Source organism: Argopecten irradians, chromosome 14, assembly GCF_041381155.1.
Source record: "Argopecten irradians isolate NY chromosome 14, Ai_NY, whole genome shotgun sequence".
Classification (NCBI taxonomy): Eukaryota; Metazoa; Mollusca; class Bivalvia; order Pectinida; family Pectinidae; genus Argopecten; species Argopecten irradians.
In genome coordinates, this window is record NC_091147.1 from 18,453,352 (window position 1) to 18,465,210 (window position 11,859).

An 11,859-nucleotide genomic window follows, 5' to 3' on the forward strand; every position below is an offset into this window, starting at 1 on the left:
TAGGTTTGTAACATGACCCATGTAACCTGGTAACTCTTCCCTCTCAAACAACACAGCTACAGAATCCCATTTTAATCACTCTCTTCACTGTAAATATGCTCTATAATTACACAAAATAAATCATTAGAACAGGACATATTAGTGAAGCTACTTCAAATGCTAAACAGCTTATTGTGGTCATAAAACACCCAAATGTTTTGTAATTTTGGTTATGTAAAACTTAATTTTTCTACAAAGTATCACTAAATAAATCAATTTGAAATCATATCAAGCGTTACAGATGAGCATTGGATTATACATTAATGTTGACACCGTTAGATTCGTGATTAATGATTCAAAATAAGCATATTCATAGCATTATGTAACGTTACTAAAATAGACCTTGCTATATTATAACTTTTAAACGACAAATTTACCGGTCCACAATTTTTCTGAAATTTTTACAATATTTACTTCAGGTAATGGGCCAACTTTTAAGAAAATATTTTTGGTGCACTCAAACCGGAAGTGGGTGAACCACCATTGTTAATAATTGACATGGCCGAAAATAACACCCAAAATTTCGATATTTTCTGTCTTTAAAATGTAGCCAAAATTTTATTTGTCACATTTTGCCTACATATTTGTGATCATAATATGTAATTATTTATACTCTTCAGAAAATAATACAGTTTTATGACATAAAACATTATGTTGATACCATTTTGGATCAAAAAGGGAACCCTATCATACACCTCTACTGGGTAACATTAATTCGGCCATAGCACAGGCCCCTGGGACCTTTTGAATTTTTTAAACGTATTTCAAGGGTTTGCATTTATGTTGCTACATGAAACATTTAATTTCATTAAAATTGGTTCGTGGGCAAATTTCCATTGTTCGTGAAAGAGGTCCTTATTCGAAGTCTAAGAGATTGTTAATTATACTTAATATAACTTTTGCTGAAAGGTTGGAATAGAGATTTCTTATAATTACAACATTTTCGGTTGTATCAGGTATAGCATACAAATGTATCCCTACTAACCTATAAATGGTTCAATGTATTGTAATTAGCCATTAAGGCTATGTTGGCAAAACTTGCTGAGCTGGCGATGGAGAGTCTGGAGACACCAATGAAGCTAGATCTGCGTCTATAGTAATAGAAGAAAATATTATTAGGTTTCATATAATGAAATCAGATCAGGGGTTTATGAAGTATAAGAAACTACCTAGTATCATTTACCAATCCCCAACACCTGATAATATAATAAGCTGCCAAACACCTGTCTTCAACAATATGTAAACATAGATCCCAGAGGTATCTTGGTGCTCACCATTGATAATTCTTTGTACGATGGATATTTTCTCTTGTATCTTTCTTTTTTTCTCTCAATAAAAGTAACATATTATTACAATGGCTACAAAAGAAGATAATAACTTCACTCTATCAATAGATATATGTGTTCTCCATCTTTTGAATCCAATTATGGAACTATCAGGAACTGTATCAGCATTTCTTATGAGAGCAATGAGCTCTTCCTGGGCATCCTTCTGCACGGCTTGATGTGAAATTCCATGAACTTAATTTAAACTGAACACCATGTATACAGATATCACAGCATATGTACACATAAATGTCACATAAATTGTGTTACACTTTTAAAGTTTAATATTATTTTCATTTTTTATTAGATCATTCTGAAGTTTGGACATCACAATGCCAGTACTTGAAATGTTTATATTAATTTAAATATGTATTACCACAATGTTCATTGTTGCCTTAGTAACGGTTTTTATAGAGCTTTACATCTTCACATGTTTCTCTAGGTGACATCCTTTCTGCTTCGTTACAGTCGCAAGGAAGTGTTGTTGATTTATCTTTTGATTGCTATTTTGATTTCATTAGTATTTGATGGCCTAGGTGAATACAATCTATCCTTCAGGTAGCCCCACATAAAGATGTCCATAACGCTAATGTCTGGGGAATGAGGTGGCCATACAAACTGGGTCTTGTAAGAAATATACCGATCCGTGAAATGTTGTTCGAATCACTCGATGATACAGCGAGCTGTATGTGGTGTTGCACCATCCTGTTGGAACCATAATGAATTGATATCTCTCACTTTTCGTTTCAAAGCAGGTATAAATTTGGACTTATGTAGCCTCAGAAAGCGTTCTTAATTAATAGAGGCAGTATTGCCGCCAGCATCGTCAAAGAAATATGGACCGATCGTTTCCGAGGAGATCAGAAACTATAATCTTCTCATCGTGGAGGGGTTTTTCATTGTGAAATGTTGGTTTTTCAGATCCCCAAAATCGGCAATTTTGTTTATTTACCACATTTGATAAAGTGAAATGAGCTTTGTCTGAAAACCAAACATTTTGCAAATTCAAGTCTGTTATCGATCAATCTGATTAAACTACGGATCCTTATTATCACTACGTTTGATAGGAGGATCTGACTACGTCCCATTAGGGGTCACGACAAGATGACCTTTGAAAATGGCCAATCAAATAGGCACTGCCAGAATCTTGACTGGGGACGAAATAGTTTGAAAAAGCTGTCCGAATTATTTTCGTGTATGTAGTCATCTCGCTCAAAGAGCACAACAAAGCTAAAAGTATATGTATATTGGGACGAAATGGCGTTATCAATTGACGTAGCAATGTACACGTGGAAGAAAGAACATGACCTTAAAGGGATGTTCTCAGATCCTCTATGTAACGGAGTGGTTATGAGGATCTGTATTTTAATCAGATTGATTATCGATATCTGATTGTTTCAAATGCTGCATAAAACTAACCTTGTATGGCTTTAATTTCAAATCAAATTTAAGCATGCGGTATACACTCATCCGGCTTACTGTTCCATTTAAACCCTTCATGAAATTTCGTATTGACCTTAATCAAACAAACAAAAGTATTGACCTTTCTGGTGTTTCCGTAATCACACTCTGGACAGCGTCAATGTTTTCATTATTGCACACAATTTTAGGCCTACCAGTATTCCTATTCCTTGCATCAATTACGCTTCCATTTTTTTCAAACCTCTTGATAAGTCTATATATCTTCATTCTATTTAATTTTTTTAACTTCTGGATGTCTCTTTTTCATAATCCTGATGACTTGGGTTGCCGATTTAGTTTCATAAAAACATTTTACTACATCTACATGAAACTGTTTTGTCGCATCCATTCTTGAAGTGATCGTAGCAAAAATATCATCGAAGTAATTGATGACATCACTGATGACGTCATCATTCTGCCAAATGACGTAAAACATTTTCCCGTACTTTATCAAACAAAACTTCTGAATGTATGCATTTATATTCCAAAATATTTATAAAAGATGATGTACAGATCAAAAGAAAATACAGTTTTAAAAGTGTAACATAATTTATGGGACACCCTGTATAGGTCAATTCACGGTTATTATTGCCCTTGGTAAAATATAGGTGGCGTTGCTTAAGCCCATACTTCCGGCTAGTACAACAGCCGGAAATGCTATGGCGGATCTCAAAGAAAATGTCGACCCGAAGGTCATCGATAAGATGACTGTTCATCAGTTGAAAAACTTTTTACGAAGTTATGGACAACCGGTAGGTGGTCGCTCAGAACAACTAAAAGAGCGAGCGAAGGGTGTGTTGAGACTAGGATTACCGAGTAAACAGAGCGTCAGAGAAGGTGATGAAGAGGACTATAGTCAGCGATCGGCGCGACAATTTGTTTCTCCCCTGGGCGAAATATTAACACATCCATTATCTTTGAGTAACTGGTCGGATGATGTGACACTACTACCCGATGTTTCTCAGAAAGATCTGTTGAACTACCTCGTCCTGAATAGATCTAGGACTTTTGATAACTTGCCTTTAGGAGCAGTGAAACAACTGAAAGCAAAAGTTTTTTATGATGACTGCCACATTCATTCTATCAAATATCATTTCATCAACGAACAATGCAGCCATTGTTATGTTGCGTGTAAAGTTGTGCCGTCCATGCCAACTGCAGATGTAAACAAACGACCAGACTATGATGTATGGATATCGCTCTCCAAGATGACAGGTCAAATTCATGCTGCTGACTGTTCTTGTCCTGCTGGGTAAGCTTAATTATGTTAATAAATCAAATGTTCTTGTTAGATTGAATACTCTCTACAACCAACATATTTTATTTTGTTGGTGATAAAATATTAGTTATGTATTTATCGAGGGATATGTGAAAAATTAAACTTGAATGGAACATATATAATATACTTCATATACATTTAATTATACAATTAAACAGTCAAAGATAAATCACAATTTCTCAGAAACCTGAAGAGTCAAAACATATGAAAAATAGACACGCTTCACTCCAGAGTTTTTGAAATTGGAGTCATAAACATACTCAATGGTCTACGTTACTGGATGCCCTGATATTACTAATTATAATCTGATCAATAATTGTGTAATTATGTAAATTAACACCGTTGTAAGCTCTAATGGCTTCTGGAGGCGTATCCTTTTATACAATCGTTGTCCAATCAAGTAACATTAAAAACATGTAGGAGTAAATTTAGAGGGCTCATTGTGCCAGTGCTTGTTCAGGCGTGACTTAAATGAGTTCAGAGTCATTGCAGATACCACATTTTCAGATAGACTGTTCCATGTATCCACAGTTCTACTGTTGAATTTGTTCTTTGTGACATTCAATAAGGAGAAGAATTAGGAGAATACAGAGAAGATCTATATAGGCTTAGCCTGTTATCTGATCCATTCATATTTAATTTCATGTAATAAAGTTTGTTGAAATGAAAAATCTGATCAATTCATGATGAGATTAGACAATAGTAAAAAAAATAATTATGGCCTTCTCTTTAAATCAAAAATGTTGTTTTCTTTTTTACTCTAGAAATGGTGAATCCTGTAACCACATTGCTGGACTGCTGTATGCATTAGTGGACATCACCGACAAGAAGGCTTCAGGAGACTTGGCAGCAACATCAAAGCCATGCAAATGGAATCAACCCAGAAAAAGAAAACTGTCTCCACAAAAGGCTGAGCAATTCAAAAACACACTAGATGATTCCAGCTACGTTGATTACAGGCCTGCTGGTAAGCAGTCATCTATTGATCGGCAGGAATTCTGCAAGAAATTGAGTGTGATAAGTCCTAATTCTGGATATTTAAAACTATTTCCAAAACCTGAAATACCAGCAGATATTTTAAAGCAGTGTTGTCTACCTGAACCAGATTTTTGTTTTTGTGATCATATTGATTTGGAATCAGACTCGTGCAAAATAGTGTTTGAAAGTTATGTTGCAAACTTAAAGTTTGATGCTAGTCAGATAGCACATTTGACAAAGGGACAATCCTCAAATCCTATTTGGAAAAAAGCTCGCTCTGGGAGGTTAACGGCATCTATGTTTGGAGCCATTGCAAGGAGAAACTCTGAAAAGAGACCCGTGAGCCTTATCAAGTCATGTTGTAAATACTATGGAGAGAGTTTCACTGATGCTCAAGAATTGGGGTGTACTCACGAGACAAAGGCCAAGAACTCCTATCTGAAGTTCCAATCCTCAAATGGACACCGTGGAATCAGTATTGATGAAAGTGGACTTTGTGTTATGGAAGAATACCCATACATTGGTGCCAGTCCAGATGGATTTGTAACATATGAAACATGCACAGGCCAAGGACTGGTTGAAGTCAAATGTCCATTTAAGTACAGAGATATTACGCCGCAAGTTGCAGCAACACATAATGATTTTTGCTGTCATGTTGACGAGGCCAAAGGAACCATTCAGTTGAAGAGAAGCCATCCCTATTACTACCAGGTTCAGGGTCAAATGGCTGTCACAGATTGTATGTGGTGTGACTTTGTGGTTTGGACTCCTAAGGGTATTTCAGTGGAACGGATACACTTTGACAATGATTTTTGGAATTTACAAATTCTGCCAAAGCTACAGAGCTTCTTCCGCAAGTTCATTGTACCTGAAATGTATAGTCGGCGTATCTTTCGCAATATGTTATAAGCATTCTGGTACATGTTCAGTAAATCCTCATTATCTTGAGTAATCATCAGAAGCCATACTGTGATGGCTTGTTGTAAACATGTACAATATTCAGAGTATTCAATAATACTGTGGATGTTTGCAAGGAAGGTGGAACAGGTGATGTAAAACTATGTTGCTATAAGATAATGTGACAGAAACTTTAATTATTCACATACTCGGTAATTATTACAGATCTATTCCTTGCAGTTATCAGCATGAATAAATAGTAACATGAATTAAACTTGGATGATCCTGAACAAACAATGTGTGGATATTATTGCATTGAAAATGTCTTAAATCAATGATACTTCTATTATATATTTATTTCAGATATGTTTATTAAAATTATAACTGCAAATGCTGATGAAATTGATAAAAACATGTAGTCACTAAGTCATGTACAACATGTATAATATATAGCTATTTTGACTGAAGTCTGACTGAAGGCGTTCAAATTCAAGCACAATGGCTTTAAAGAGCTTAATCATTCAAGTAAATTTTTGTCCATTCATATAAGACCTCTTGAAATTCTCCAAATCTTGTGTTTTACACCCAAAATAATTGTCCATATCTGTAACAACATATTACGTAATTCAAAGCCCCTATATCAAGACATAAGTTAATGTCAGTTGTAGAGGAAATGTAATTATGTATATTAATATTGGCCCCTTGTCTTGGGATTATCAAAATTCTAATCTTTTATTTTTATCCCATTTGTCATGATCAATACACCAAAAACAAGACTTATAATCCAATATATATATATAGATATGTATATTCTATAACCCCCACCCAAGACATAAGTGTATATGTATATATCATTCATCACACGTTCATTGCCTGGTACCGGTGCGAGTGTTAGAGGAAACTCGGATAACATTTGAAATATATTATCAAAGAATCATCTATATAAATTCATTATATATACATGTATGTACATGTGTTCACTAGCTAGTAATCTGTTAGATTAATAATTTTATTTCATACATCTATATGATGGATTTAAAATTATTTAAGGTTGTCTTTTAGACAAAGTTGTTGAGTTTTGACAATGAAATTTAATGAAATTAAATGTCAGAATTACACTTGAAGTAAATATGAGTTCTAGTTTTTGTTTCGTACTCAGTCAATGTTAACTGACATGTCTGAATATCATTGCATATCAGCAATTTCACTGAAATCTTAACCTTGAACAAGTGGAGGGTAGAATGTTGTAACAGCAGTACAAATCCTAAATACACTTGAAGCAGTGTCTGCTGAACTAAGCGGCATAACTCCATTTAGAATGCGAAACAGTTTTATTCTGCTCATCTGCCTTTCGACATGAATTCGTAAGTTTGCAATACGTCTGGTTTCTAAAACTTCCCGTCTGGAAAATTTCCTTTTCTTAGATAAAAATGGAGGAATTATAAGATGAATCTTTCTTGGTGTTGTTAAGTCCGAGATCAGGAACCCCTTGTCCACCATAATGGCATCATCTTCTTCACACAAATCTACAATTTTTGAGAGTTCTGTTATTTTCTTGTCCGACACACTGCCAGCATAACATGGCGACACAAAACTTGCAACTCCAGCAGGGGTTATACCAACTAAGACTTTCCATGTCATGTGAGATTTGTAGTTAGAGTACAACAAAGATTTAGCTTTTGTTGACTTAGGTGTTTCAGTGCGTATTTCAGTACAGTCTAAAATTACTCTTGTTTTAGGATATCGTCTTTTGAACTGTGCAGGCATGTTATCAACAACAGCATCCTTACTAGGCCAGAAAAGCAAAACTGGAACTAGTTCCTGATCCAAAAACTGTACCCAAGTTCTCCAAATGTTACAACAGGTTGTGACACTAATGTTAAATCTTCTCGCCAGATCCCCCTCTAACAAACCAAGGCGTAATCGTATAAAAACCATCAAGAACTCGTCGATCAGTCGGAGTTTCCTCCCTGGACCAGGTTTTTTAGAGTTTTTTCTTTGGTACTGCTTTTCTCCCGAAGAATTCTGTCCTCTCCAATATGACATGTTTTCTGCCAAGCTCTTTATAGTGTCAAATGCCAACATAAATGTTAAGAAAGATGGAAATCCTGTGTAAAACATAACCTCTTCGTCATTGTCCTTGATGTCTTCTATGGCAATATTCGGTAATTTACACTGGACACCAGCATCACAAGTATTCTTCACTGATGGATCTGATTTTAAAGTGTACCTTGAAAATTCCTCTGTTGTGAGAATGACAACATCATCAGTTTGTACTTCTTTGTTAATAGATGTTGAGATATGTTCCTCTGAAATTGAGCCACCATAGTCATGCATTAAAACAGATGTATATGTTTCAGAAAATGATGCATTGAGACACAAAGAATTCTCGCATTCTCTTTCAGATTCAAGAAAGTCACTCTCATTTTCTGTAGTGCCGACAACATCCACATGATCCGTCAGGAACTCTTCTACTTGAGGGGTACAAATTGCATTGTCTCCTACCTGAATAAACAAAACCAGAAAAAAAATATTGAATTTATATAAATATATATAAAAAAAAATTGCAATAACACAGTTTATATGTTGAACACTACCCCACACTCTTCAATTTTATCATTAACTAGGTGTTAAAGAGATTTTGTCCAGTTTTTGTGAAAGTGAACCCCCCCCCCCCCTTAACTACTGGAAAGCTTGTTTACAGTGACACATTTTGTTGGCATACATCAACATTTGTATGCATTGGATTTTAAACTACTAAATTAATAGTGCTTGAATTTTTCCTCTCAGTGAATAGGCTGTATTTATTATTTAGCATTAAGTACAAAGGTGAAGGAATCAAAACATGACAATTTTTTATGTAAGTGATATCACTATTTCATAATTTGTTATTCCTACTGCAACACGAAAGCAAGGACTTCGTTTAATCAATCTGCTATTACACGTAAAAGTAGCTAGGAAAACGTGTGACCCAGTGACTGCCCCGGGCGATCGTTTTAACACCTAAAATGTATCATAGGTATTGCAATGTTTACATGTGTACTGTTTATAAACACAGTATATATATATGCATGACAGACAGCCGTGCATCACAGCCAGCATTGGGGTAGACCTAATCATCGACAGTTTAAAACAAAAATACAACACGTAAAAGATAACAGACGATGGAAACACATGTGTCACGTACGCGTTGTGTGGCCAGTCATAACACTGTCGTCTGTTAGCTATACAGTAGGCCTACCGGTGTGTACTATGAACCAAAACGTGCCGACACATCATGTCAAGTTAAATTGCTTACCCGATTTGTTTTGAAGACTTTCTGGGGAAATATGCTTGGAAGTTGACTGGATTCTGATGGACCAGATTTCCCTTCGAAATGCTCACTACAAAGGCGCGTTGCTGGTTTAAGGTTAAAATTCTTTCTAAAGCATTTTACACGCTGCTCCCAAATCTTTGATATCTTGCTATTAGCTGGGAATCTGTGAAGGGATACTGTTCTGCCATCTTTCACTTTGCCACTAAAATTTGAACAAGAAGCGGCACAGCAGTACACTTTCCCCATGATTGGAGATAAACACCAGTGCAGTGTTGACAGCCGTCACTGTTTACATTAGTTCCGGCTGGTTGACTAGCCGGATGTAGATAAGTGTATGTGTCATGCGCATTGCGCTTCAAAGGGAGGTAAATATGTTGTAACTATGAAAAGGTCTATTACAGTCATTACTATGTTTGTTGTTGTCTACTTTCTTGAACTTACATGTTAAAAAGTAGAAGAGGAAGATATCTTACCCTTTTCTATCATTTTTTAAAATAAAGATTTTAACATTATACCGACAGCGATATGTACTATATCATTATGACCAGGTAAATATATGAAGTTTGTCAGTGTATTTGTGACTTAATATTGTTGCAACAATCAGAATAGCTATCGTATAATTATCTTCTTATACAAAACAAGAGGCCCAGAGGGCCTGTATCGCTCACCTGGTTTGTAATGCCAAGTAATATTCTAATACAGGTTCATTGTTTCTTTTCCGAAGGAATTCGAATATTTACCTCTAATTCTCCTATTGGGCCCCACCCCTCCTGCCCCCAGGGGTCAGAGCCAAACTTTATACAAGTTCTGTTCCCCTTCCCCAATGGATGTTTGTAGCCAAATTTGGTCACAATCCATGCAGAACTCTAGGACAAGTAGCGATTTATAGGATTTAACTCTATTTCCCCTATTGGGCCCCGCCCCTCCTGCCCCCAGGGGTCAGAGCCAAACTTTATACAAGTTCTGTTACCCTTCCTCATGGATGTTTGTGGCAAAATTTGGTTACAATCCATGCAGAATTCTAGGACTAGTAGCGTTTTAAAGGAAATGTTGACGGACGGACGGACGCCGTGCCATGACATAAGCTCACCAGCCGTTCGCGCCAGGCGAGTTAAAAAAAATAAGAGCATTAAAATCGGATTTGGAGAAATACGAAACGGAGAAATGTCAGGGGGCTATCTGAAGGTCTTAATCTAAATGGGATATCGATAGTGACAGAAAGGCAACATCCTTTTTAAGACTAGAATTGCGCTATCAAAGTTTTAAAGAAAATAGGTCAAATAATTACTAATAGTGGTGTTTTGTTAACCACAATAGATTCTTTATGAAATTTATTTATTCTATAGAAATCTATATTCTTGTGTACAGGTAAACGAGGATGAAACGGATGATATTTTTTTTTACAATGTATTGATAAGAAATTATCTTTGAGTTATCAAAATTTTTGTGACCGTTCTTTAGATAGTGAGAAAATGATGTCTGCATTGAAGTAGCGATTTATAGGATTAACATCTATTTCCCCTATTGGGCCCCGCCCCTCCTACCCCCGGGAGGGTCCGAGCCAAAATTTATAAAGGTTCTGTTCCCCTTTTCCCATGGATGTTTGTGGCCAAATTTGGTTAAATTCCATTCAGAACTCTATAACTAATAGCGATTTAAATGATTTATCTCTATTTCCCCTATCGGGCCCCACCCCTCCTGCCCCCGGGGGGCCAGAGCCAAAATTTATACAAGTTCTGTTCCCCTTCCCCCAAGGATGTTTGTGGCCAAATTTGGTTACATTCCATTCAGAACTCTATGACTAGTAGCGATTTAAATGATTTACCCCTCTTTCCCCTATTGGGCCCCGCCCATCCTACCCCTGGAGGATCAGAGCCAAAATTTATTCAAGTTCTGTTCCCCTTCCCCCCAAGGATGTTTGTGGCCAAATTTGGTTATATTCCATTCCGAACTCTATGACTAGTAGCAATTTAAATGATTTACCTCTATTTCCCCTATTGGGCCCCATCCCTCCTGCCCCCAGGGGGCCAGAGCCAAAATTTATACAAGTTCTGTTCCCCCTCCCCTAAGGATGTTTGTGGCCAAATTTGGTTACTATCCATGCAGAACTCTATGACTAGTAGCGATTTAAAGGAAATGTTGACGGACGGAAGGACGCCGCGTCATGACATAAGTTTACCGGCCCTTCGGACCAGGTGAGCTAAAAATCACAAGTTTTTCTATCTGAATAGGAAAAAATACCACTCCTTGGTACTTCCGGAACAACACAATTTGGTACAAGTAGTCAAAATATAGGTGTTATCAGCTTACCATTATTAAACGTGTATTTTTAATTGAAGGGTAAATTCCTAATCTGAAAGCAATTTGTATTCTAACGATGAATAACTTCATATATGCATGCTGGAAAAGTCTCCAATGTTGGCTCTAATTCAACATAGATCTATCACCGAGAACTTGGCGAAAAGAGTACATGTATTGTCAACGACTATACATGCTAGCATTTCAAGCCAAAATATCATTTATTTATGGACCAAGGTATATCCAAGTTGGATCTTATATGATAC

The 11,859-nt window shown here is 36.3% G+C and overlaps 2 protein-coding genes across 2 annotated transcripts; one reads left to right on the forward strand and one right to left on the reverse strand.

Moving 5' to 3' along the window:
• The first annotated feature begins 3,471 nt into the window (after nucleotides 1-3,471).
• Nucleotides 3,472-5,991, forward strand: LOC138307826 (uncharacterized). The gene is made up of 2 exons (XM_069248730.1): nucleotides 3,472-4,077; nucleotides 4,869-5,991. The coding sequence occupies exons 1-2, from the start codon at nucleotides 3,485-3,487 to the stop codon at nucleotides 5,989-5,991; spliced, it is 1,716 nt and encodes a 571-aa protein (XP_069104831.1). The 5' UTR covers nucleotides 3,472-3,484.
• Nucleotides 5,992-6,661: 670 nt separating this feature from the next.
• LOC138307827 (uncharacterized) lies at nucleotides 6,662-9,620 on the reverse strand. Its single transcript, XM_069248731.1, has 2 exons — nucleotides 9,278-9,620; nucleotides 6,662-8,484 (listed from the first exon to the last, which is right to left on the reverse strand). Exons 1-2 carry the CDS (start codon nucleotides 9,539-9,541, stop codon nucleotides 7,195-7,197), a joined length of 1,554 nt encoding a protein of 517 aa, XP_069104832.1. The 5' UTR covers nucleotides 9,542-9,620; the 3' UTR covers nucleotides 6,662-7,194.
• Between the last annotated feature and the right edge of the window lie 2,239 nt (nucleotides 9,621-11,859).